Genomic DNA, 24,106 nt, shown 5'->3' with positions numbered 1-24,106 from the left:
ATGACCTATCCTAAGAGGCAGGGAACGCTTCCTTGACAGGGTGTAGTTGACCTGAGTCCCGAGTGGAGAGGTTTTCCGATAAAACCACGCGCGCACAGAGCCCTGGGTGGGAGGAGGGCAGGAGGCAGGGCCAGACCCTGGAGTTCTCATCCTGGGGAGAATGGGACTCAACTGGAGGACCTTCGGAGGTGGTGGAGGAAGGGTGGGCGGGCCTGGGGAGTGTGTTCACCTGATGGAGGGCAGGATTCCAGTTGCCAGCTGGAGTATGGATCTGAGGGTGACTTGGGGGGCCAGCGCTGGGCCACAGTCAGCAGTCTCTCTAAACACCAGTAACTCCCTCCTCACATTGTCTGGTCAGGCTACAATGAAGTCTGCACTGCTTAGATCAGCACTTAGGCCCTTCCTCACGCCCACCTGCTACGCCTGACCTCCTGGTTCCAGCTTCTTGACATTTGCGCATCCCTTTTTCCTCGCCTGGGCTGTCCTCCCCTCCCCTGCGAGGGACCACATCTCCTGCAGAGCCTTTCCTCACCTCAGGAAGAAATCAAAAACCTCACTCCTCACCCTAGGAAGAAATCAAAAACAACAGAAAAAATGCAGTGTTTCTCCTCAGTTCCTGTTGGCTCTGATTCTTTGGTATTATCGCCATTTGTTTCTTCCAAAACCCAAATAAGTTTCTTGTCGTCTGGATCACATCATCATCTTTGTTATCCTTTCTTGTCTGGTACAGTGTTTGTGCCTGTAAATACTGAGTAAGCGTTCCGTTTTCCTGTCGTGACCACTCTGCTTGTACCAGTCAGCAGGTCAGTTAAATATTTGTGACCACGTACCTATGCCAGGTGTGAGGAGATTAACACACACACCACAGACCCTGCCTTCCGTCTGTTTTCGTCCTGGTAACGGTGCTCCCTTTTCTTTCATTAATTTACATTTAAAAATCTTCTTGATGGCAATTTTGTGTTCATTGTACAGGTCTAGAGAGAGAAACATTATTTATCAAAAACACTGTTTACTGGAACTGCAGTTCTCTTTTTTGAAATCTTAAAGTTAGGAGTGAATTGCACAATCCCATCTAAATTGCAGACTGCTCTGGTGAATTACCTTGACCTCAAGCTCCTTGGTGAGGGGGAACCCCACTTGTGCCTGTCTGGGTGACACAGGAGCTGGGGGGCCCTTGGTTCTCAGATGCAGGCAGAGAACTTGGAATGTTTTTCCCCCAGAGTTGCTGTTTGGGAGAGTGTCACTAATTGACCTGATCTTTTTTTTTTCCAGATAACGGCAAAAGTTTCTATCATTTTTGTTACTCTTCAGTATAATGTTACCCTCCCTGCCACAGGTAAGTAGTTTTCTTTTGGAATTTCCTGGTTAAGTAGAAGAGTTCAGCTGGGCAGACTTGGAAATTTCTGTGAACACTAGGTTCTTCTTTATCTTCACAGATCTCATTCATGATGAGAATGAATATTATTCTTGATGATTTTGTAATAATGCAAGATCTGATGTTTTGGGTTGACTTCACCCTGTATGAAAATCAGTTTTTATGTGTTTAATGTTTACTGTGTACTTTTGTAAGTGGGCTTGAAATTCCATCGAAGAACAGGGTTTTTTTTGTTTGTTTTGTTTTTTTTGTCCTTCTCTTCCCTTTGATCTTTCCATAAGAAAATCCTAAGAATAGATATTTTGCATTTTCTGAAGTGTCATTGTTCAGTCAAGGTTTCTAAAGGCCCAGTGTTCAGGTTCAGTTTTTTTGACCTATGAGTTCTGCTTGGGAACTGTAATAACATCCCTCTTAAGCCCATTTTATTGTTACTTTTTGGTTCTGCTCTACCATCTATCAGTTATTTTGATGAGAGAATGACAGTAAGCTCTAAGAGATAGCTTGGGAATAGCATCCAAACTACATTTTTAGGTTTTATTTCAAGTTGTTTTTCTAGATTATACTACGTGAGAATCAAGTAGTTATTTAAAGTTGATTATAGTTGAATATAGTAATTAATTTATTAGCATGGATGAGGGATGTGGTATTCACTTAACTAGATAACATATTCAGGCAGTAAATTTGTCCCCAGTCTCTCTATTTAGAATGTAAGATAAATTACACAACATGGAGTTGGGTTTTTGTTCAGTTTTATCATTTTGTAAATATTTGGTTTAGTAATTTAGATATCAGATTACTCAAAACCACAAAGTTGTTTAGAAATTGAGTATGCCAGAGAAGAACAAAGCTCTTTTATCAATTCACAAGTATTTGCTTAAGTCTTGTTCTGGAAAATTAGCAGTTTTAAAGACTGAAAACAATTGTAGCAGTTGCTTCTGTCTCCCCTGCTTAGAGTTCAAAACTAAATCAAATCAAAGTCAGCTTTTCCATCAGAATCATAAATATGGTATCTAGTTTGAAAAATAGAGCTAGAAAGTTGAAAGTTTCAAAAGTTCCTTGAAAACACAGGCAAATGGGCTAAGTATAACTTACTTTAATATAACTGAAATATAACCTGCTCCACCCCTGGGATCTCCAGGGGTCTGAGTGTGGCCTCCGCTCCCCTGTGCTCTGACTTTAATGGCTGTAACTAACCTGTGTCAAGTCTTTGTAAGTAATTGCTGAAACTTTAGACTTCTAGGTAATCTCAGTTTTCATTGCTGCTAAGACTCAAGGTGTCCAAAAGCATATTACCGTGATGTTTCTGTAAACTTATTTATTAGATTAGTCTTCTTTTGTTTCCATAACTGTGTTGTACTCAGTGCTGTTTTTATAATCTTATGCATATTTTTGTGTGTGTGTCCTGTCCTTTTGACCTTCAGAAGAACAAGCTACTGAATCAGCGTTCCTTTATTACTATGGTATCAAAGATTTGGCTACAGTTTTCTTCTACATGCTAGTGGCGATAATTATTCATGCCATAATTCAAGAATATGTGTTGGATGTAAGTATACAATCTTAGAAATGTATACTTTATAAAATACTAGCTCTCCATACCATGATAGTTATGTTAAATACGTTTTATAATCTTAAATTTACAATTGTTTTTATTTTTAGAAAATTAACAGGCGAATGCATTTCTCCAAAACGAAACACAGCAAGTTTAATGAATCTGGTCAGCTTAGTGCATTCTACCTGTTTTCTTGTATTTGGGGCACATTCATTCTCGTATCTGTAAGTATGTACTACGCTTAAATTCTCATCTCTCAGAGTATTTAATTAGATACTCAGAACAGGAAACGATGTCCTATTTTTAGCACTCATAAGCAAACCCCGAACCTTAGAAAAATTCCTCTTCTGTTGTTGTTCTTAACTAAGATTAGGAGTTCTGCTGTTGAGCTAGTATAAATCAAGTTTCATCAGTGAGCCTCTCTTTGAGTTTTTATACAGCAAAAATTGCCAACTATGTTCAGTGTTCCAGAAAGCCTTACTCAGTTTTAGTCGATCTGAATGTTGTTTTCATATCTGTAGTCATTTGCAAGAGGCTCTGTGTTAGCAGAAAGGGTAAGTTATCAGTGATACTTTCACAAGGTTGCATGTATACTAGAGATGAATAAATAGGCCAAGTGAATTTTCCAGGGTATGACACAGTTGGAGACAGACTAAAACTCAGCTTTTCAAGTCCAGAGCTTGTTCCATTGTAAACTGCTGCTTTAGTGATTATAGATGAACAAAAAATTCAGCTTAAAATCTTATATACGCAGAAATTTTTTTTTTATTATTGATGTATACAAATTCTGCCTTACACAGTTTTAAAACAACAAATGTGTTAAACCTCAATAGATATTAAGGATAATTTGCTTCAGTTTTTTCTATATATACATATGTGATAATTCTCACTAAACAGATCTGGTTATCTAAGAAAAAGACATGGTTATTATGTGGACATGTATGCATGCTAAGTCACTTCAGTCATGTCTGACTCTTTGTGACCCAATGGACTGCAGCCCACTAGGCACCTCTGTCCATGGTATTCTCCAGGCAAGAATACTGGAATGGGCTGCCATTTCCTTCTCCTTTTGTGGACATAATCTTATAAAACTTGACACCACCTTGATCCTCTGTCTCCTGTCAGGTGCCCCCTCTTTTGGAACTCTTTCTTTGATTACCTGAGACAAAATTCATTCCTTGGATGACTGTTATGTGCCATTACTGTTTTTTGGTTGTGTTTACATATGTGTCTTTTTTACTCTCCTGGATCGAAAGAATTTCAAAAGCCAGGAATTAACGTCTTTTTGGACTTCACATCACTCATTGATTTTCACTTCACTAAAGTAAGCAGTTCAACCGAATGAAAAATAACTAGAACATCTAAAATGTTTGACTTCTGTGGACCCTTTGGAACTTGAGATAGAGAGTTGTAAATGTGCAAGAAATGAAAATACTGTCTTATTTTCTAAGGAATTTACATGCTTATTAGGCTAATTATTGTATCTTCTCTCTTAGGAAAACTACATCTCAGACCCGACTATCTTGTGGAGGGCTTATCCCCATAACCTGATGACGTAAGTCATTTTTAGTAGACTTTTCTCACTTAAGGGCCATGGTCATGTCACTTTTAAGCAGGATTTGTTATTCTCTTTTAAGACATGAGGCAAATTCGTACGATGGGTATGTCTTTGGCAGTCACGCTGCCATAAGAAGAAAAAATTCCTTCGTGCTTTTGTTATGTGTATAGTCTTCTCAGTGTGTCTGTTACCTTAAGAAAACTGATTTTAATAGTAATCCTAATTTAGTCCTCTGTCTTCTTCTTTTCCCTCATCCCTGCTCCATCTTCTACATACTCTTGCTCCTTTTCTTTACCCTAGTCTCTTTTCTTCCATTTCTTCTCTCTTAACACTGTAAGCTTGAGGGTAGAGACTGTTTCACTGTTTTGGCCCCCAAGGTTTCTGTACAGTGCTATAAGAAGCTCAGGGGTCGCCAAGTCAGCTAGCTAAGTTATTCATTCTTCAAGCCCAGTTCTAAAACATCTATTCCATATTTTCCTTGCTCCTTTAGCCTCTGTGGGCTTCTGCTTTCTTGAATTTTTCATTTTGTTGTGCAGTATTTTATGTTTATACATTGTCTTGGCTGCTCTGTAGTTGTCTCATTTATGTAAGTCAGTCTTATGTTGTGCCCATGCCCACCAAGACTGTATGTACTTGACAGCAGAAGGAACTGTCTCTTTGCATATCCTTTGCTGTGCCAGCTGTAGGGGCTCATCATCTAGGCAGTAGTCAGTGGATGCATTGTGAGGGGAGAATTGGAGAAAAAGACATGAAGAGAGTAACATGACCTACCGGAGAAGGCAGTGGCACCCCACTCCAGTACTCTTGCCTGGAAAATCCCATGGAGGGAGGAGCCTGGTAGGCTGCCGTCCATGGGGTCGCTAAGAGTCAGACACGACTGAGCATCTTCACTTTCAATTTTCACTTTCATGCATTGGAGAAGGAAATGGCAACCCACTCCAGTGTTGTTGCCTGGAGAATCCCAGGGACGGGGGAGCCTGGTGGGCAGCCGTCTCTGGGGTTGCACAGTCGGACACGACTGAAGTGACTTAGCAGCAGCAGCAGCAACATGACCTACAGTTTTACCATATTCTGCTGAGCCATTCTAACTTTTAATAAGTGTATTAATTCGATGAACTTTTGTAGAATGGGGTTATAAACATCATATTTATGTGGGACTGTATTTTCTCCCCTTCCCTGAACCCCTTCCCCTCTCTCCCTACAGAATTATTCAGATAGGCTTTGTGTTTTCCACTTTAGACCTCTGGAGGAGAGGGGGAGGGAAAGCAGAAAGAGGAGGTCTAGAGGGGTGTGGTGTGAAGAGACTGTGGATTCTAGATGATGAGAATATGTCTCCTGGGAGCCCTGCAGTGCCTTATTCCTCTCTTGAATCCAAGTTTGCCTCCATTTATTGGGTGCTCTCAAGTGTCTCAACCAGGTAGAGTTACCATGTTTCCCTAAGGAAAAATCCAGAGGTTGTTTGAAATTGGGATTGTCTCAGTTTCCAGTGCTGGTGAATTTGTGCACCTTCACTTCCTCACCATCTTTTTGCCCTTCCCACTTCCCTTTTGCGGAACCCTTACAGATGTGTGATTTGATTCCCTCAGGGACATGTTCTGCACATTTTCAGTAGCTGACAGGCACACTCATCAGCGCTCACTCACTCACAGGCAAGGGGCTCTGTTCCCTGGTAGCTTGCTTGGTTGCTCCCAGGGTTCTGTGGATCATGTCTTTGCTCCTGCTGTTTAGTCCAGAGGAACTGACTGATGGGGGGGAGACCCTGGGGGGCTGGAGAAGGGGGCTACTGTCGAGTGAAGTACAGAAGTTTTGTAAGGGGACCTGAAATGGTAACACAAAGGTAGCTACTTAGCATGTCCTGATTTCCAGTGTTTGTTTTTACTTTATTCTTTAAAGATGTTGTGCTTTAAACGATATGTTCTCCTTTCTTGTGTTACACAGATTTCAGATGAAGTTTTTCTACATATCACAGTTGGCATACTGGTTTCATGCCTTTCCTGAACTCTACTTCCAGAAAACCAAAAAAGTAAGCAGGAGTTTTGTAATTGTGTTGTCATTTTTGCCTTTTTTTGAGAAGTTGTTTTAAAATTAAATATTTCCTCACATCTCTAGCCTCCCTTTCCCCTCTTCCATCCCCCCGCTATTCTCTCACCTCCCCTTTTTCCACACAGACTAAATGTCTTTAAGTATTTATTGCAGAAACTTTTATTCATTTCAACTTAAGAGGGGAGAGCTTACATTTGACATGCTAATTTCTCATTTTAAAATTGTATTAGTAGTAATTTAAAATAAAATTTAAACAAATCTTGCAATGTAATATTCAAACTCTTAGCAGTTTCACAAATGAGACCAAACCGATTAATTAGATTATTCTGCAACTAATGGTACTGTGTATAAGTCCCAGAGAAAAATTCAATATTGAGAAAAGTAAACCATAGTTAAATATTCACCTTGATTCTTTTCCTAGTGAAATAGGTAGGGAAGATGTTCATTTGTCTTGTTTGAAGAGTAACTCAGCTCCTGGAGCACTGCAGTAGCCTCCTGTGTCGTTTTACCGTCGGTACCTCTGAAGTCAGTCTTACCTGGTGTCACAGAGTAAACTTTGTTTCCTTGATTTAACTCTTTCTCTTCTAAAAACTGTGCTAGGTCCTTTTTGCTCTAAATTAAAATCTAGCTGCTCACCTATGTTCCAAGGGTTCTTCCCATCTGTGCCCCTGTCCCCTGGTCCCTTTTTCTTCCCTTTTTGTACCTCATTCAGTTTTAATATTCTCTAATTCTATAATCCCAGCACATAGTTCTTTTCTCCGGGATACCTTTTCTAATAAATTAATCAAGCACTTTTATTCTCCTTTGGGGAGAGATTGTTTTTAAAATCCCTATATATGAACTGACATGTGGGGGGGCTGGTGCAGGTGATGGATAAAAAGAAAGTCATGAGTTAACAGCCATAGTTGGGAGACAGGTACATGGGGATTCATTGTGTGTATTTTACATTTTTCCACATTTAAAACACTGGTTTTAAAATCCCCTTACTTTGAGAAGCTTTTCCAAAACAGAACTGTAACCACCCATCCAGTGACCATTTTATCTCTGCCTTCTTAAAAGCCACAAACACTTCTTTCTATATGTACTCTGAGTAGTTAATTCATGAGTATAAGTGCTTGATTTTATTGCTGTGTTGTGTCTGTGGTTTTTGTGTCATGTGTCAGTCATCACTGATGTCTGCCGTGATTAGAGAATAGCACCAAATTAGAGTCCATGTAAAGTAGAATGGTTTTTAGTTGATTATAAGGATTAGGATGAAGATCCATAAAACCGTTGACTTAGAACTGTCTTAATATAAAATTTTTAGCCACACCACTTCCAATAACCCTTCCATATTTAGTGATTACCTACCTAATGTGAACCATACGTGTCCCATAGCTGCACTGTCCAAAACAGTAGCCACAAGACACATTTAACCTAATTAAACAAAAACAGAATTCGCTTTCTTGGTCACACTAGCCATGTCGCAAATGCTCGTCGGCACACATGGTTTCACAGTCTGCCAGTTTGGATCAGAGACAGAGAACCCAGCCCTCATTGCAGAAGGTTCCGTGGAGCACTGCTGAGACCGTCCTAGTCCTTGATATCTTAGTACCATGGCTCAGATGTTTAGATCTTCATGTACTTTTGTATCTATGGGATGTTTTACCTCTGGGTTTCATTATGAGTTCATATGTCTATATATTGTTCATTGACCATGTAAGTAGAGAGGGACATTTCAAAGTAATTGTTCATTTTAGTTCTCAAAGCTCTTTTCTTATCAATTCCTGCCAGATGGCATTTCTCCAGAAATGCAATCTAATTTTTGTGGAATAATTTGCATAACTTAGAACTTAACTGAAACTATTTTTAACACCTACATATGACAGTCGAAAGTAACTGTTGCAAGTAATTAACATAATTTGAAAGTAACAGCTGCATATGTGTTCAACGGTTTCTTAAAATTTACTCTATAAGAATTATTTTTGGAAGAACTCTTCACTGGAAAAAAATCAGAACAGTGGTTGTTTTGACCCAGTCCTACAGAGAAATGGAAAAAGGAACACAGTAGCAATTCAAGAGGTGTGTTAGTCACAAATAACTCAGTTTGTTTTAAGAAGGATATTTTAAATGCATATAATATGTATGTTTCAATATAAACAGTCCTCTCTTTTGTCCATAAGAGGATTCAAAATGTAATTTCTTAGCCATCTCGAATATAAGAAGTTTCAGGGAAGTGTGGATGGAATATCCAAATGTTTTATTTCTGATATTCAGATTATTTGGTTTAATTATCCATACATACAGTTGTATATGATATAAAGTATATTAAATTTTTAAAAAGCTTTTTGCCCACTCCTTCCTGAGGGTTAAATTCACACTTTTCATGTGCGACTTGTTGTTAATATCTGTCCTTCATCACTGGAGCTTCCTTGACTCATTTAAATCAGTTTTTCCAAAGTACATCGTTACTCTGTCTTATTGATTCCTCCACTAACCTTGTGTAAGCATTTAGAAATGACATTGGTTGAGTTTTCTCAGGTTATGTATCCTAACCCATTTATTTGTTGTTTAAAATAATCAATACAGATCTCTGTAGTATGAGAGCTTTGAAAAAATTTACATATGAGATGACTACATTTTTGGTTTAGGGGAAAATCTTTGCCTTATATTTGGGCATATATGCGATATTCAGTTTAAAGTAAAGTTCATATTTTAGTACTGTGTAGTTAAGAAAAACATTTCCTTATAAAAATAGAAATTTACTAAAGTATACAGCTGACCTGGTTAATAAAAGATGTTAGAATAACAACCAAAAATGTCACCTGAAGTTATTTATAATTTTAGCATTTGTTTTGATTTAAGTGTACTGTGTTTATTAGGTATTCCATGAAAAAGGAGACTTATCAGAATTTTAAGTCATTAGTCTATGACTTTGTCTTTATATAAACTACTTGAATATTAGCATTAAGGATATATAAGTACTTGGCAACTGCTCATTTCATTACATATTTTTTCCATTCAGGTTTAAGAAAGTTTGTAAATAAACAAAACCTCATTACTGACTTCTGGTAAAAAGAGTTTATTTACATAACAAAATCATAGGGTGGTGAGTCTTGGAAAACCAAAATAGCTTTTTCTCATCCACGTTTGCATTCATCTAGACTCTAGATTCTAAAACAGTTATGAGCCACCCTTTGATGGCGTGCTAACTCCCTAATTGAAATCTGTGATGTGGCCGGTTAACTGATACCGTGAACTGCCTCTAAGAGTGCCGACATCTTTTCTCACTGATCTTTTCACCCAGCCTTCTCTTTTCTCACTGATCCCCACACCCCAGGGAAGCATGTAGGCCCCAAGAGACCGTGGTGCTGGGTAAGCTCTTTATTGTTGGCCACAGGCATGTAAAGCCCCAGAAGGGCTGTAACCCTATGACAATTGAAGAACATCAGAGGAAGTCTGGTTTCATTTTAAAAATCATGCTACATCACACCTGTCACCTTATTATTGTTAATAGGGAAACACCTTTAACCTGCACTCTCCACCACTCCTTGCAGTAGACCCCTCCCTGTCGCTCATTTATTTTGACACTTTTCTCTGGTTCAGCTTTGAATTTGCAAGCATTGCTTTAGAGACACTGGCCAGTTTGTAGAAGGCTCTGGTTTCTATTACTTAGAAAAAAGATTTCTTGGTATTCTGTCCTTTTGGAAAAGCTCTTGCTAAGGATTTGACAGTTGTGGCGATGGGACCTTTGGTGGTATTTTACTCACCATGATTGACTCAGTTGCTATCAGAAAGGCAGGGCTGAGATGCAAAGTTGAACTTGAATTTAGGGAAGAAGCTGTGGACTTTTCTTTACCTAAGAGCAAGCGAAACCTTGCCTCACATAATTAGGTTGAGATTTAAGGAGAAAAAAGAGAAATGGAATGACTTTTTGAAATATAGTATGTTTGTAATTTATGGTAGTGTTTTTAGATTTGTCTAACAGGAAAAAAGATAGGCAGCTTATGTTCTCTGCTAAATGGTGTATTTTTAAAACCTATTTGTGTTTCTTCTTTTTAAAAAAAATCTTTTTTTCTTTAATCTTTCCAAGCAGTTACACTGCTGTAGCTTTTCCAGCAGTTATTCCAGCAAATTAGTTTTTTACATTGATTTATACAAGTTGTTATGTAATAAAATGAGTTTAGTGTCCAATCAGCAATTTTAAAGCTTTTTAAAAAGCTTTTATTGTAAGTATCAAGGGTCCTCTTGGTGTTGTTTTCCCCTCAGAAATCTGGAACATTGTGTAGCACATCTGAAGGAATATGGCATTGTTTCTTATATGTAGTCACTTACATGCCACCTCGCTGCAACTTAAAATGTATTTAAAATTATAGTGAGGAACTTCCCTGGCAGTCCAGTGGTTATTAAGACTTCCAATGGAGAGGGTGCAGGTTTGATCCCTGGTTGGGAAGCCACATGCCTTGCAGCTGAAAACCAAAACATAAAAAAGAAGCAGTATTGTAACAAATTCAATAAAGACTTTTTAAATGGTCCACATTTAAAAAAAAAAAAATCTTTAGAAACAATAAAATGAAAAATAAAATTATCGTGAAAGTTAAAGTGTTTTGTTGTATACTATCTAAAATCATTTTGTACAGTGCCAATGATATATACACCACACTTTCAGAAATACAAGTACCGTGTATTTAGTGACACCTCTGTTTCCATAGAATGTCAAATTGCAATTATAACACTATCGCTGAGCTGGTCTGAAATGATTTTAAGAGAGTAAAGAGACTTCCTTGTGGTTGAACTTTGCCATGTTATCACATCTTTTTCTCTCGCTCCTTTAGTAAGGAGAAATATTTCATTGGAAGTTTGAGAATTATGTGGAGAAAATTGTCAGCCAGCCTTAGTTCTCTCTCCAGTTGGAAGCTCCACTGTACACTTAGTATTGTATCTTGGAAATTTTCCCCGAGACAACTATATAGAAGATTCTATATAGTTCTGTTCAACTGTCGTACATTCTCTAACACTTGATCTTTGTACCATTCTTACTGGAAAAGACTTTTCAGTTTCAAAACTACACTTACAAACTCTCTACTCTTTCTCGGAAGATTTGGTGAAGTAACTGTACTTGAATTGTAGGGACTGAAAGAGAAGAGATCTGTGTTCAGCTCTCTGTATGCCAGAGACAAGTCTAGTGAGGTTCCAGGAAAATGGTGCACAGTTTGCTGACATCAACCATATTGTAATCATTTTAATTAGAACTGCAGTACATAAATAGTACTAGCCAGGCTAGTAGAACCATATATGTGGTAAACTGCCAAAAACAGAGTAGAAATGAGCGGTACAGGCATTTCCTAAATTAACAAGTGTTTATAGGACCTGCTGTTCATTTTTTGCAAACATTTTTTACTGTAACCTAGGGTGAAAAACTGTAGAGTTTACATTATAATTCTGTGTGTGTACAGGTGTGTGTAAAATCGGGAATAAAACTTTCATGAAACAATACAATGTGCTGTACACTCTAGCATTTTTTAAATTATATTTCATATTTCAAAAGATGTTAGGGTGACCCCCAAATTAATTTTATGAGTCACTTGACTTAAATATCTTTGAAAACCACTATTTCTAAGATAACCAAGTCACTGAGAACTATGGGGTTAGCGGGGAAGGAAAAGCAAAAGTGAAATCTGAATACCTGACTTACAGGGTTATTAAGAGGAGAAAGAATATAAAAGTAGATGGTGTCCTAAGTGAGAAGATAAATTTTAACCTTTGGTTTTAATGACTTGACTGACAGTGAAATGAAAGGGACTAAAAAACGTGAATACTATTTGGATAAACAAAAGAATCTCTGCTGGTATAAACATAGTGGTTTTAATATTAGAAGGACTTACGGTTATTAAGATTGTGTCATTTAATATTATTTATTATAAAAAGAACCACTCAGTACTAAAAGGGATTTGGAGTTCATCTGATTCAAGCAAACCCAGGTGTTATTCACATTTCCAGATGAGTAGATGAAGCCAAGAGAGGGTAAAGGACTGTGGCCAGTTGGGGTGAGCACTTGGAATGGGTGCCGGGCAGAGTGGCCTTTAGGTCTTCTGTGACTCCATTTTCACACTGCTTCTCCAAACAGAACTACTTCCCCCAGTGTTAACCCATTGTGCCATTTTCTGTTTACAGGAAGATATTCCTCGTCAGCTTGTATACATTGGCCTTTACCTCTTTCACATTGCTGGAGCGTATCTTTTAAAGTGAGTTGGGATTTTTCTTGGATGTGTTTATGGACTGGGCAGATAGTATGCTACTCTGTCTTAATTTGTAATAATCTTTTCATTTTAAATGTGTTCTTTTAACAGCTTGAATCATCTAGGACTTGTGCTTTTGGTGCTACACTATTTTGTCGAATTTCTTTTCCACATTTCCCGCCTGTTTTACTTTAGTGATGAAAAGTATCAGAAAGGGTGAGTCTTTCAACTATTCTGTTTCTGTGTAATTAAAGTCAGTGCCTATGTTGCAAAGGTCTATGCTATTGCCAAGGTCCATGCTATGGGCAATTATGTTGTTTTATAAGCTACTTTAAATAAAATGACACTTTTTAACAATTGAAGTTGGTATTTTGTTCTCTAAAATAGTCTTTCTTAGCTTGAGAGATAGTATATTGTAGTTTTGAAGGTTGAGGATTTACTTTTCTGATACAACTTTTCCTATCTTGTTTAGTGCACATTGTTCTTTTGGAGAAGGAATAATGAGGAAAAGTGAACTTTCAGAAGAAATTGAAATAATAGATTATAGAGCCTTAAAGATACAAAAATATTTTGATGGGAAAATTAAACTTGGACAGCATTGATGTAGTATGTCTTGTAAAGAGCCTTGGGGAGAAAAAAAGTGAAACGTGGACTCTCATGAGAATGGAATACATGGCCTTTGTTTTTATTCAGCCTTTTCCAAAATTGTTCTATATACCAGGAGTTCTGAGAATCATTAATAGTTGTCATACACATACACAGAAAATCAGCTAAACGAAAAAAAAAAACATATTTCTTTAACTGGACTTCTAGAACCTGAAATATGCTGTTATACAATCTCCAAGAATGTGATATAATATGAAGCATTTCCCTAGCATTTTATTTCAGAATCCTTTTTGCAGAACTGTACGAAATGGCTGTTTTAATATGCAGTTACTTAACAGGAATCTGATTTCTACTAGCATCTTATCTTTGCAATTTTGTGAATCTGACTTTGACATTTTTTCCCACAGATTTTCTCTGTGGGCAGTTCTGTTTGTTTTGGGAAGACTTCTGACTTTAATTCTCTCGGTACTCACTGTTGGCTTTGGCCTGGCAAGAGCAGAGAACCAGAAGCTGGATTTCAGTACTGGAAACTTCAATGTGTTGGCTGTTAGGTAGGGTTGATTTAACACTTTTCTCACCTTGCCCTACAATATAGTATGTATTATCCATTTAAAATATGAATTGTCTAAAATATAAAGGTATAATTATGAGAGGTAGAGGAAAATACTCATTTGATTTGATTTCATACCTATTGCAATTTCATGTATAAATTAAAGTATCAATACTAAAGCATTTAGATACAAATAAACTAACAAAACAGAAAGAGACTCACAGACTTAGAAAATGAACTTATGGTTACCGGGAGAAAATGAACTTATGGTTACCGGGGGAGGGGATAATTAGGGAGTTGGGGGTGGACATGTACACTCTGCTGTATTTTAAATGGATAACCAACAAGGACCTACTGTCTAGCACAGGGAACTCTGCTCAGTATTCTGCACCAGCCTGGATTGGGAGAAGGATTTGAGGGAGAGTGGATACATGTATATGTGTGACTGGGTCCCTTTGCTGTTCACCTGAAACTACCACAACAGTTTAATCGGCTATATCCCAATAAAAAATAAAAAGTTTAAAGTTTGAAAAAAAATTACTAAAGCATTTATTTAACTTCTGGGGTTAATTATTGTGCTCAGTCACTTTAGTCATGTCCAACTCTTTGTGACCCTGTGGACTGTAACCAGCCAGGCTCCTCTGTCCATGGCATTCTCTGGGCAAGAATACTGGAGTGAGTTGCCATGCCCTCCTCCAAGGGATCTTCCCAACCTAGGGATCAAACCTGAGTCTCTTGCATCTCCTTCATTGGCAGGTGGATTCCTTACCATTAAGCCACCTGGGGTTAATTATTAGTGGGGTAATTATTCATTAATATAATCCTTGTCAATGTAGTGGGAATTTAGCGCTAAGCTAATACTGTCAAAGCAAGAGAGACTACTTTATTCAATGGCATTGCTTGGGTGCACGTTAATTTTCTGTTTCTTTCTTTGTATTCTCAGAATTGCTGTTCTGGCATCCATTTGTATTACCCAAGCATTCATGATGTGGAAGTTCATTAATTTTCAACTTCGAAGGTGGAGAGAACACTCTACTTTTCAGGCACCAGCTGTGAAGAAGAAGCCACCAGTGACTAAAGGCAGATCTTCTAGAAAAGGAACAGGTTTGTACTCAGTAAACAGTGAAAAACCTGAAGTAGAAAACACTTTTTTTTTTTAATGTTTTGGGGTCTTATTTATAATCTTATTAAGATTTAAAATCTTAAAAAGAAGAGTTAATTCTACTTACTAGCAAAATTAGAAAGAAAATCATTTTGCCCCATCTTCCAGTTTGGTGGTTCCCTCGAATCAGTTACTCCCCTCAAAAACCGTCCACTGAAGTTCTTTCTCACAAGTTCTGCAGACTTGGTGACTTTGAGCCCCTCTAGACCAATGTGTACATGGACACTAAAGTTCTCTCTCACAAGTCCTCCAGAGTTGGTGATTTTGAGCCCCTCTAGACCAGTGTATACATGGGCAGTTTTAATGAGTGAGTATCCTAAAGAGTGATAGTACTTTCGGACATCAAAAACAAGACCTCTTTCAGCTCCTTCCATCTGCCCTTTAGTCCCAAGAGGAACAGCTCTTGTATAACTCCTGATTGTTTGGCCCTTCATCTTTTACTTTGCCTCTCACCTCTTTTCTCCTTCACGCTTTTGATTGAAAATGCATTGACAGTGGAATAACTTGTCAACTTGTAGTAGTATAGTTGAAAGTGTAAGACAAGAAATTCCGTTTTAAAATCTTTATCAACAGTGGTGGTTTGCTCCCTTTGTGTCTTTATATCTGATAGTTTATGTCTTCCAGTCTTGTCCTTATTCAGGTTTGTATCAGCAACTCTTGACCCTTTGCGTGTCATATGAATTTTAGTGCATCTTGGTCAGTTTCCACACACACAAAAAGCTTCACTGGGGTGTCGGGTTGATATTACATTGACTCCATAGATCAACTGAGGGAGAATTGAGTATTTGAACCCATGAGCATGATGTGTGTGTGAACATCCAGTCTTTCACCTTTAGGTATGGCATTAGCTCTGTGTGTGTGTGTGTGTGTGTGTATGTGTGTGTGTGTTAAGTTGCTTCAGTCGTGTCCGACTCTTTGTGACCCTACGGACTGTAGGCCACCAGACTCCTTTGTCCTTGGGAATTTCCAAGCAAGAATACTAGACTGGGTTGGCATGCCCTCCTCCAGGGGATCTTCCCAACCCAGATATCGAACCCATGTCTCTTACATCGCCTGCATTGGCAGATGGGTTCTTTATCACTAGTACTATCTGGGAAGTCCCAAACATGCTATATACCTCCCACTTATATAGAGTATCTCTGATTAAATGTTTTTTAATAACTGCTTTATTGGAATATAATTCATACACGAGAAGTTGACCTTTTAAAGTGTACATTTCAGTAATTCTTAAGTATATTCACAAAATTGTGCATCAGTTCAGTTCAGTTGCTCAGTCGTGTCCGACTCTTTGCGACCCCATGAATCGAAGCACCCCAGACCTCCCTGTCCATCACCAACTCCCAGAGTCTACCCAAACCCATGTCTGTCTAGTTGGTGATGCCATCTAGCCATCTCATCCTCTGTTGTTCCCTTCTTCTCCTACCCCCAATCCTTCCCAGCATTAGGGTCTTTTCCAATGAGTCAACTCTTCACGTGAGGTGGCCAAAGTATTGGAGTTCAGCTTCAACATCAGTCCTTCCAATGAACACCCAGGACTCATCTCCTTTAGGATGTACTGGTTGGATCTCCTTGCAGTCCAAGGGACTCTCAAGAGTCTTCTCCAACACCACAGTTCAAAAGCATCAATTCTTCGGTGCTCAGCTTTCTTCACTGTCCAACTCTCACATCCATATGTGACTACTGGAAAAACCATAGCCTTGACTGGACAGATCTTTGTTGGCAAAGTAATGTCTCTGCTTTTAAATATGCTATCTAGGTTGGTTATAACTTTACTTCCAAAGAATAAGTGTCTTTTAATTTCATGGCTGCAATCATCATCTGCAGTGATTTTGGAGCCCAAAAAAATAAAGTCTGTTTCTACTGTTTCCCCATCTATTTGCCATGAAGTGATGGGACCAGATGCCATGATCTTAGTTTTCTGAATGTTGAGCTTTAAGCCAACTTTTTCACTCTCCTCCTTCACTTTCATCAAGAGGCTTTTTAGTTCTTCTTCACTTTCTGCCATAAGGGTGGTGTCATCTGCATATCTGAGGTTATTGATATTTCTCCTGGCAATCTTGATTCCAGCTTGTGCTTCATCCAGCCCAGCGTCTCTCATGATGTACTCTGCATGTAAGTTAAATAAGCAGGGTGACAACGTACAGCCTTGATTCACTCCCTTTCCTATTGGGAGCCAGTCTGTTGGTCCACGTCCAGTTCTAGCTGTTGCTTCCTGACCTGCACACAGGTTTCTCAATACCACTGCCTAATTCCAGATTTGTATCACCCAGAAAAATCCTCATGCCCACTAGCAGTCATTCCATTCCCTCCTTTCCTCTGCCCCTAGCAACCTCTTACTGTTCTGTCTCTATAGATTAGCCTTTTCTGGACATTTTTTTTTTCCACATAGCATGTGCTTAAAATTTATATATATGATACATAGCATGTGTCGATACTTCATTCCTTTCCATGGCCAAATAATAAACGAGTGAAGATACAGTGTTATGTTTATCCATAAATTGATGAATATTTGGGTTGTTTCCAATGTTGGGGCTACTATGACTGATGCTGTTAATATTTGTGTACATATTTTTGTTTGAACACCTGGTTTTTGCTGTTTGGGATATACCTAGGAGTGGAATTGCTGGGTCATATCATTACTGTATATTTAACAGAGAACTGCTAAACTGTTTTCTGAAGTATAACATTGTACTAATACATTTATCATTTCACATGTTGATATCCAATTATCTCTGCACCATTTGTGGAAAAAACTAGTTTTCATTTAATTGTCTTGATACTCCTGTTAAAAAATCAGTTGATCATAAAAGTAGTAATTTATTTCTAGCTCTGTTCTGTTCTTTTCATCTGAATGTCTGTTCTTATGCCCTTCTCTTGATTACCGTAGCTTTGTAGTGAGTTTTCAAATCATGAAATGTGAGTCTGCCAGTTTTGTTTTTTTCATGTTTTGGGTATTCTGGGTGCCTTGCATTTCCATACAAATTTTAGGATCAGTTTATCATTTTCCTGCAAAAAAGTCAGCTGGACTTCATTGGAGTATCTTGGGTCTGTAGATTGCCTTGGGGAGTGTGAACATAGATGTCTTTATGTCTTTTGAGGTCTTCTTTAATTTTTTTCAATTAAATTTTATAGGTATCAGTGTATAAGTTTTGCACTTCTTCATTAAATTTATTCCTAAGTATTTTTTTCTTTTTGATGCTGTTGTAAATAGAATTGTCTGCTTAATTTCATTTTTGGATTTTTCATTGCCAGTGTATAGAAATGCAATGGAATTTTTGCATATTGATCTTGTATCCTGCAACATTGCTGTACTTATTGGGGTTTTTTAAAGTTTTATTTCATTATTTAATTGCATTTTTGTGGATTTCTTTGCATTTTCAATATACAAGCTCATGTCATCTGCAAAGAGATAGTTTTACTTTTCCCTCTTCAGTCTGGATGCCTTTTATTTCATTTTTTTGCCAAATTACCCTGGCTAGAACCTCCAGAACAATTTTGAATAAGCAAAAACAGACACCCTCACCTTATTCCTGATCTTAGCAGGAAAACATCCAGTCTTTCACCTTTAAGTATAATGTTACCTGTGAGTTTTGCCTAAATGGGCTTCAACATTTAGAGAAAGTTCCCTTTTTTCCTTAGTTTTTTTGTAATTTATATCGTAAAAGGATGTTAGGTTTTATCACTTGCTTCTTCTGCAACTGTTGAGATCATCAAATGGTTTGTATCCTTTATTAATTATCATGCATGCGTGCTCAGTCACTTCAAGTGTGTCTGACTTCCTGTGACTCCATGGACTGTAGCCCACTAGGTTCTTCTGTCCATGGGATTATCTTGGCAAGAATGTTGTAGTGGGTTGCCATTTCCTCTTCTAGATTATTATCATGGATTATATTAATTGATTTTTTTAATGTTAAGCATATAATGCAATCCTGGGATAAAGCTCACTGACTGGTAATGTACATAATCCTTTGAATATCACTTGATTTGACTTGCTAGTATTTTTTTGAGGATTTTTATATCTGTATTCATAAAGAATATAGATATGTATTTTTGGTAATGTATTTCCTAGCCTAAATCCAAGTTGATGATAATATCTCTTTTGTTGGATGGTTTTTTCAATATTTTGTTAGGATTTTTGCATCTGTGTTCATGTAAAAGATTAGGCTAAAATTAGCCCTTTTGTCAGTTTTTGATATGAGTTTTGCTGACTTTATAAAAGGTATTGGGCAGGTTTGTCCTTCATGTAATGCCAGCATCATTTCTTATTTAAATGTTTGGAAGGATTCACCAGTGAAGCTATCCAGCCTAGACTTTTCTTTACAGGAAGGTACAGATTTGCATTCTTTAATAGATAATAGGATTATTCAAATTTTTTCTTATCATTTCTTTTTTGGTAAATTGTATTTTTCAAGGATTTATCCATTTCATCTAAATTTGTGAAATGTATTGATGTAAAATTATTCATAGTATCTACTTATTAATGCCTGTAAAACAGCAATGATTCCCATTTTCCACTTCCCATGTTAGTAATTTATGCCTTTCTCTTTTTCACTTCCATCAGCCAAGAACTAACATTTGTCTTCTTTTGCTGATTGTCTCAGTTCTGTCATTGATTTCTGTTCTTATTTCCCTTTAATTTGCTGTTTTGTTATTTGTGGCTTTGTTAAAATGAATCATTGATTTTTATCCCTTCTCATGAATTACTTGCAATTAAGGGCAGACTTCCCTTTCAGCAGTGCTTTACCCTTATTTCACAGGTTTTGATACATCTTTTTCATTATCATTCAGCTTCAAATATTTTATGATTCCAATTGTGATTTCCTCTTTGACTCATAGATTACTTTTAAGTACATTGTGTAGTTTACAAATATTTGGGTATTTTCTAGTTTTTACTAGTGATTTCTACCTTAATTCCACTGTGGTTAAAAAGCATACTCTGAATCATTTCAGTTCTTTGAAATTTGTTGGGACCTTCATTATGTCTCATCATTTGTTCAGTTTTGATGAATGTTCCCTTTGGACTTCTCAAGGATGTGTATTGTGTGTTTGTTGAGTATGTTGTTCTATAGGTAGGCATCAGGTCCATTTGTGTGGTCCATTCTTTTGTGTCTTTACTGACTTGGTAGAAGGAGTTCTGCTTGTTCAGTCAGTTATTACAAAAGGTATTGACCCACTTCTCCTTGTAGCTTGTACATTTTTGCTTTAAATATTGTGAAGGATATATTACAGGTGCATCAAAGTTTAGGGTTGTTATAAATCCCTGTGGAATGTGTCCTTTGTTATTGTCACATGTCCATCTTCATCTCTAGTTAGTCTGAATTCACTCTGGCTCACCAATTTTCTTGTAGTAAAATGTTATATTATATCATGGTGTACCTTTTCCTGTTTCCTATTTTTCTACCTTAAACCTTTTCTTGTCCCTAAATATAAATTGTGTCTTGTAAGCAGTGTGTAATTTTAGTTTTTTCTTCCAGTCTGATGAAATTGTTCTCTTTTTTGACAGTTATACTGTGATGTGCGTAAGTTTGATTTTCTTTGTGTATATCCTGCCCTGCGTTTTACCTAGCTTCTTGAATCTTGGCTTGGTTTCTTTTACTGTTTGGGGAAATTCTTCACCATTATTTCTTCAGATATTGCTTCTGCCCCATTCTCTTTCTCCTGTCCTTCGGGAATTCCAGTACATGTGTTTAAACCCCTTTATCCTGTCCTTTTATATCTTCTCATGCTTTTCTGGTTTTTTCCATCCTTTTTTTTCTGAGTTTCAATATGAGTATTTTTTTTCTAGTTCACTAATCTCTTCTGTTGTGTCTAATCTGCTGTTAAATTTTTATTAAATTTATATTTTTAGTTGTGGTATTTTCCAGTCCTAGGATTAAAGATCTTTGAGTCCTTGGATGAAACTACTTGTCTTTGCATTTATTTTTATTAGTCATTGTTCTATTAATGTCCCTGTCTGACAGCTCCACATCTGGCTCATCTGAGGATCTATTTCTGATATTTTTTTTTCTCTTAGTTTTCAGTCATTTGGTCTTGTTTTCTGACACACCTGGTAATTTTTAATTGAATACTGAATGTTTTGTGTAAAAGAATGTAGATACTGTGGCTGCATCAGTAGAAACTCTGGATTAAATATGAGTGGATCATTCTATGTCACTGAAGCTGATCTATTTCCAGTTCACCCTCATTCCTAGGACACCAACTATTTCTAAGGACTTTCTTCTCTGATAGGCGCTGAATACTTATTTTTATCTCCCTGTCATTGTGAGACATCCCAATTCTCTGTGTAGCTTTTTGTTCACAGAGTTACTTTCTGCTGGATTTCTCTGAGTCTTGCTTGGTGTGTGTGCACATTTGTGTATATATGTGTGCTATGTGCTCATTTAGTAGCTGGCAAATCCCTTGGGGGAGAAATATTCTTAGCTGACTTGTTTTTTTCCCCAGTGCTTTCAAATAGCCATTTTTATGTTCTCCTTTTATGGGTATTTTTGGAGGGAGGATTGGTCTGACATCAGTTATTCCACCCTAGCTTGTAGAAGGCCATTATAACACTCTTAAACATGAGTTATCCTAAATGGCAGTTTTTTAATATGTTGTAAAGAAACACATCCCCAAGAACCTCCCTTGTCTGCTGTCCAGTGTAAAAAATATTCCTGTTTTTCTATGAAAGTGTTGCTTTGCAGACTTTGTTGTATAATTCTTCTTGTTCTTGCTTTCCTTTTTTGAACTATTTTTTGAGATATAATTGACATTATAATTCCTTTTAATTTGCTGCTTTCAGTTCATTGTGTTTAACTTGTTAGCGTGTTTTATGATTGGTTAAATACTCATATGGATTAAGCACTAGTAAGTTTCACCTAAGGGCATAAGAATATATATTGGGTTTTAAATTTTCTTTTCTGAAGGTACCTTTATGTATAAAAGATACTGTCATTTACACTTATTTATAAAAGAAAGTAATCCTGATTTTTTTTTCTCTTTTCAGAAAATGGTGTCAATGGAACAGTAACTTCAAATGGAGCAGACTCTCCCCGTAACAGAAAAGAGAAATCTTCATAATGAATTATAATCTAATTGATTAATGTCCCCAAAGAAATCTGCTTTTTACTATATCTTTCAGCACTAGAGATTTTTTTCTGTTCCTGAAAATACATTTTCTGCTCTTTGATTCTTGCTACTATTGCATTGTTTCATGCATTTTTTTAAAGGGCATTTGAGGGGAGGATGATTCCTATGAGTGAAAAAAATGTTTTAGCTTAGACTAAGCTACCTGCCTTCAAAATAGTTTAGGGACCACCATCATATTTTATTTTATTTTATTTTATTTTGTTTTTTATCTTTAAGCATTTTTCTAATGATTTGAAGAGATAACTATTTACAGAAATTACACATATCAGTGATACAATTTCTTGCTCTCACCAATTTTTTATATTAAGCAAGATGGCCTGTTCCAGCAGGGTCATATTTTTTAAGTTATCTTTCAGGGCAAAATGGAAATAATATAAAGTTGGATGTCAAATTTTAATATGTTTTCAGTGTTCTCTAATTTTTAGGAATTTTTGTAGCCTTTACACTTGGGGAAAAAGATTTGTAAATTCACCAAAATACTTGTGTGCTTTATTTTATAGTGATTGTTAATGTTACATCCCCATTTTTTTAAGGAAAAAAAACATACTTTTGGTTACGATGTGTGGAGATATATTGCCATGTATATTGAATCAAAATATCTTAACATAAAAGTACTTGTGAAGTAATAGCTTTCTTGTGCATTTTCAACACTTGTAAACTGGAAATCAGAAAATTAAATGTTTCCTATAAAGAAGAAAATTTGACCATAGCCCTTTTTGATATGTTTATTAAATAATGATTCTTAATGGGGCTTGTCATAAGTTTGATATGCACAGGATCTTAGAAAAATACTGTTTAACCTGAAAACCCTTTTAAAAAATAATGCCTCCTTGATTTATATACATGAAAAGGATGTCAATATTTGAAAATATTTAATGCACTAACCTCAAATTGAAAATTCAGGTGGATAAATAGTCTTACAAAAGACAGTGCTTTATGTTATAACTGTAGCTTTGGTTCCATCCTTATTTGAGAAACCATTTATCTGTATAAAACATATTTTTGGATAAATATATATATATATATATTTGTATCTCTACAGAAAGGCTCTAAAAAACATTTGGGTAAAATATTTGGTTCCCTTTTCTATAATTATCCTTTCAAATCTTTATAGCTGTCCTTGGGTTTTTGTCATCTTTACAAGACACATATCGCTCCTTTCAATGTTCACATCTTGCTCCCCACTTCTCACTTCTGTCACCAGTTAATGTTTGTGCCATTTTTAGTATAAAAGTTGCAGACCTGGTCACTCTGCAGTTTAATGAGTTGCCATGCTGCTAGAAAGTGCTTTCTGTTTCCAGCTGTTTACCTACTTCCTGGAAAAAGTAGTAGCTCTCTGTAGCATCATGGAGTTTCCGTGGAACCAAATCTCTGCCATTAAAAACTGGCCTTATATTGAACTATACGTTGAGAAATCAATCAGAATAAAAATTTTTACTTTCACAAGCTGCATCTTGAACGTTTTCTTTGTTAGCAAATTTTACACTATTTTTAGTGTCTAATCTCATTAAAAGGAACACATTTATTTTTATAAGTGAATTTTTTTTTTTAATATTTACTTTTGGTTGCATTGGGTCTTTGCTGCTGTGTATAGACTTTGTGTAGTTGGAGCAAAAGGGGACTACTCTCTCGCAGGCTTCTCGTTGTCCTGGCTTCTCTTGTTGGGAACATGGGCTCTAGGATGCACCAGCTTCAGTAGCTGCAGCACACCAGCTTAGTTGCCCTGAGGCGTGTGGTATCTTCCCAGACCCCAGGGATCAGAGCCATGTCTCCTGCGTTATTGCAGGCGGATTCTTAACCACTGGACCACCAGGGAAGTCCTGTACACATGTTTAAAGAGCATGCTTTTGATAAGCATTTAGGATAGCCTTTCCTCCAAGGTAACACATGTTCTACCAAAAAGCATGATTAGTTTCATGT

At 36.9% G+C, this 24,106-nt stretch overlaps 1 protein-coding gene across 1 annotated transcript in view; it reads left to right on the top strand.

Annotated features, from left to right (window-relative positions):
• TRAM1 (translocation associated membrane protein 1) overlaps nucleotides 1-23,632 on the top strand; it is a 32,768-nt gene extending 9,136 nt beyond the window's left edge. The window contains exons 2-11 of the mRNA XM_043879469.1: nucleotides 1,273-1,336; nucleotides 2,797-2,918; nucleotides 3,032-3,148; nucleotides 4,421-4,479; nucleotides 6,421-6,505; nucleotides 12,679-12,749; nucleotides 12,855-12,959; nucleotides 13,757-13,900; nucleotides 14,843-15,003; nucleotides 22,044-23,632. Of these exons, the coding sequence (XP_043735404.1) occupies nucleotides 1,273-1,336; nucleotides 2,797-2,918; nucleotides 3,032-3,148; nucleotides 4,421-4,479; nucleotides 6,421-6,505; nucleotides 12,679-12,749; nucleotides 12,855-12,959; nucleotides 13,757-13,900; nucleotides 14,843-15,003; nucleotides 22,044-22,117 (1,002 nt within the window). The 3' untranslated portion in view covers nucleotides 22,118-23,632. The remainder of the gene's footprint in view (nucleotides 1-1,272; nucleotides 1,337-2,796; nucleotides 2,919-3,031; nucleotides 3,149-4,420; nucleotides 4,480-6,420; nucleotides 6,506-12,678; nucleotides 12,750-12,854; nucleotides 12,960-13,756; nucleotides 13,901-14,842; nucleotides 15,004-22,043) is intronic.
• The last annotated feature ends 474 nt before the right edge of the window (nucleotides 23,633-24,106 follow it).

This window comes from Cervus elaphus, chromosome 21, assembly GCF_910594005.1.
Source record: "Cervus elaphus chromosome 21, mCerEla1.1, whole genome shotgun sequence".
Taxonomy (NCBI): domain Eukaryota; kingdom Metazoa; phylum Chordata; class Mammalia; order Artiodactyla; family Cervidae; genus Cervus; species Cervus elaphus.
This window is presented reverse-complemented; position numbering and strand designations above follow the sequence as displayed.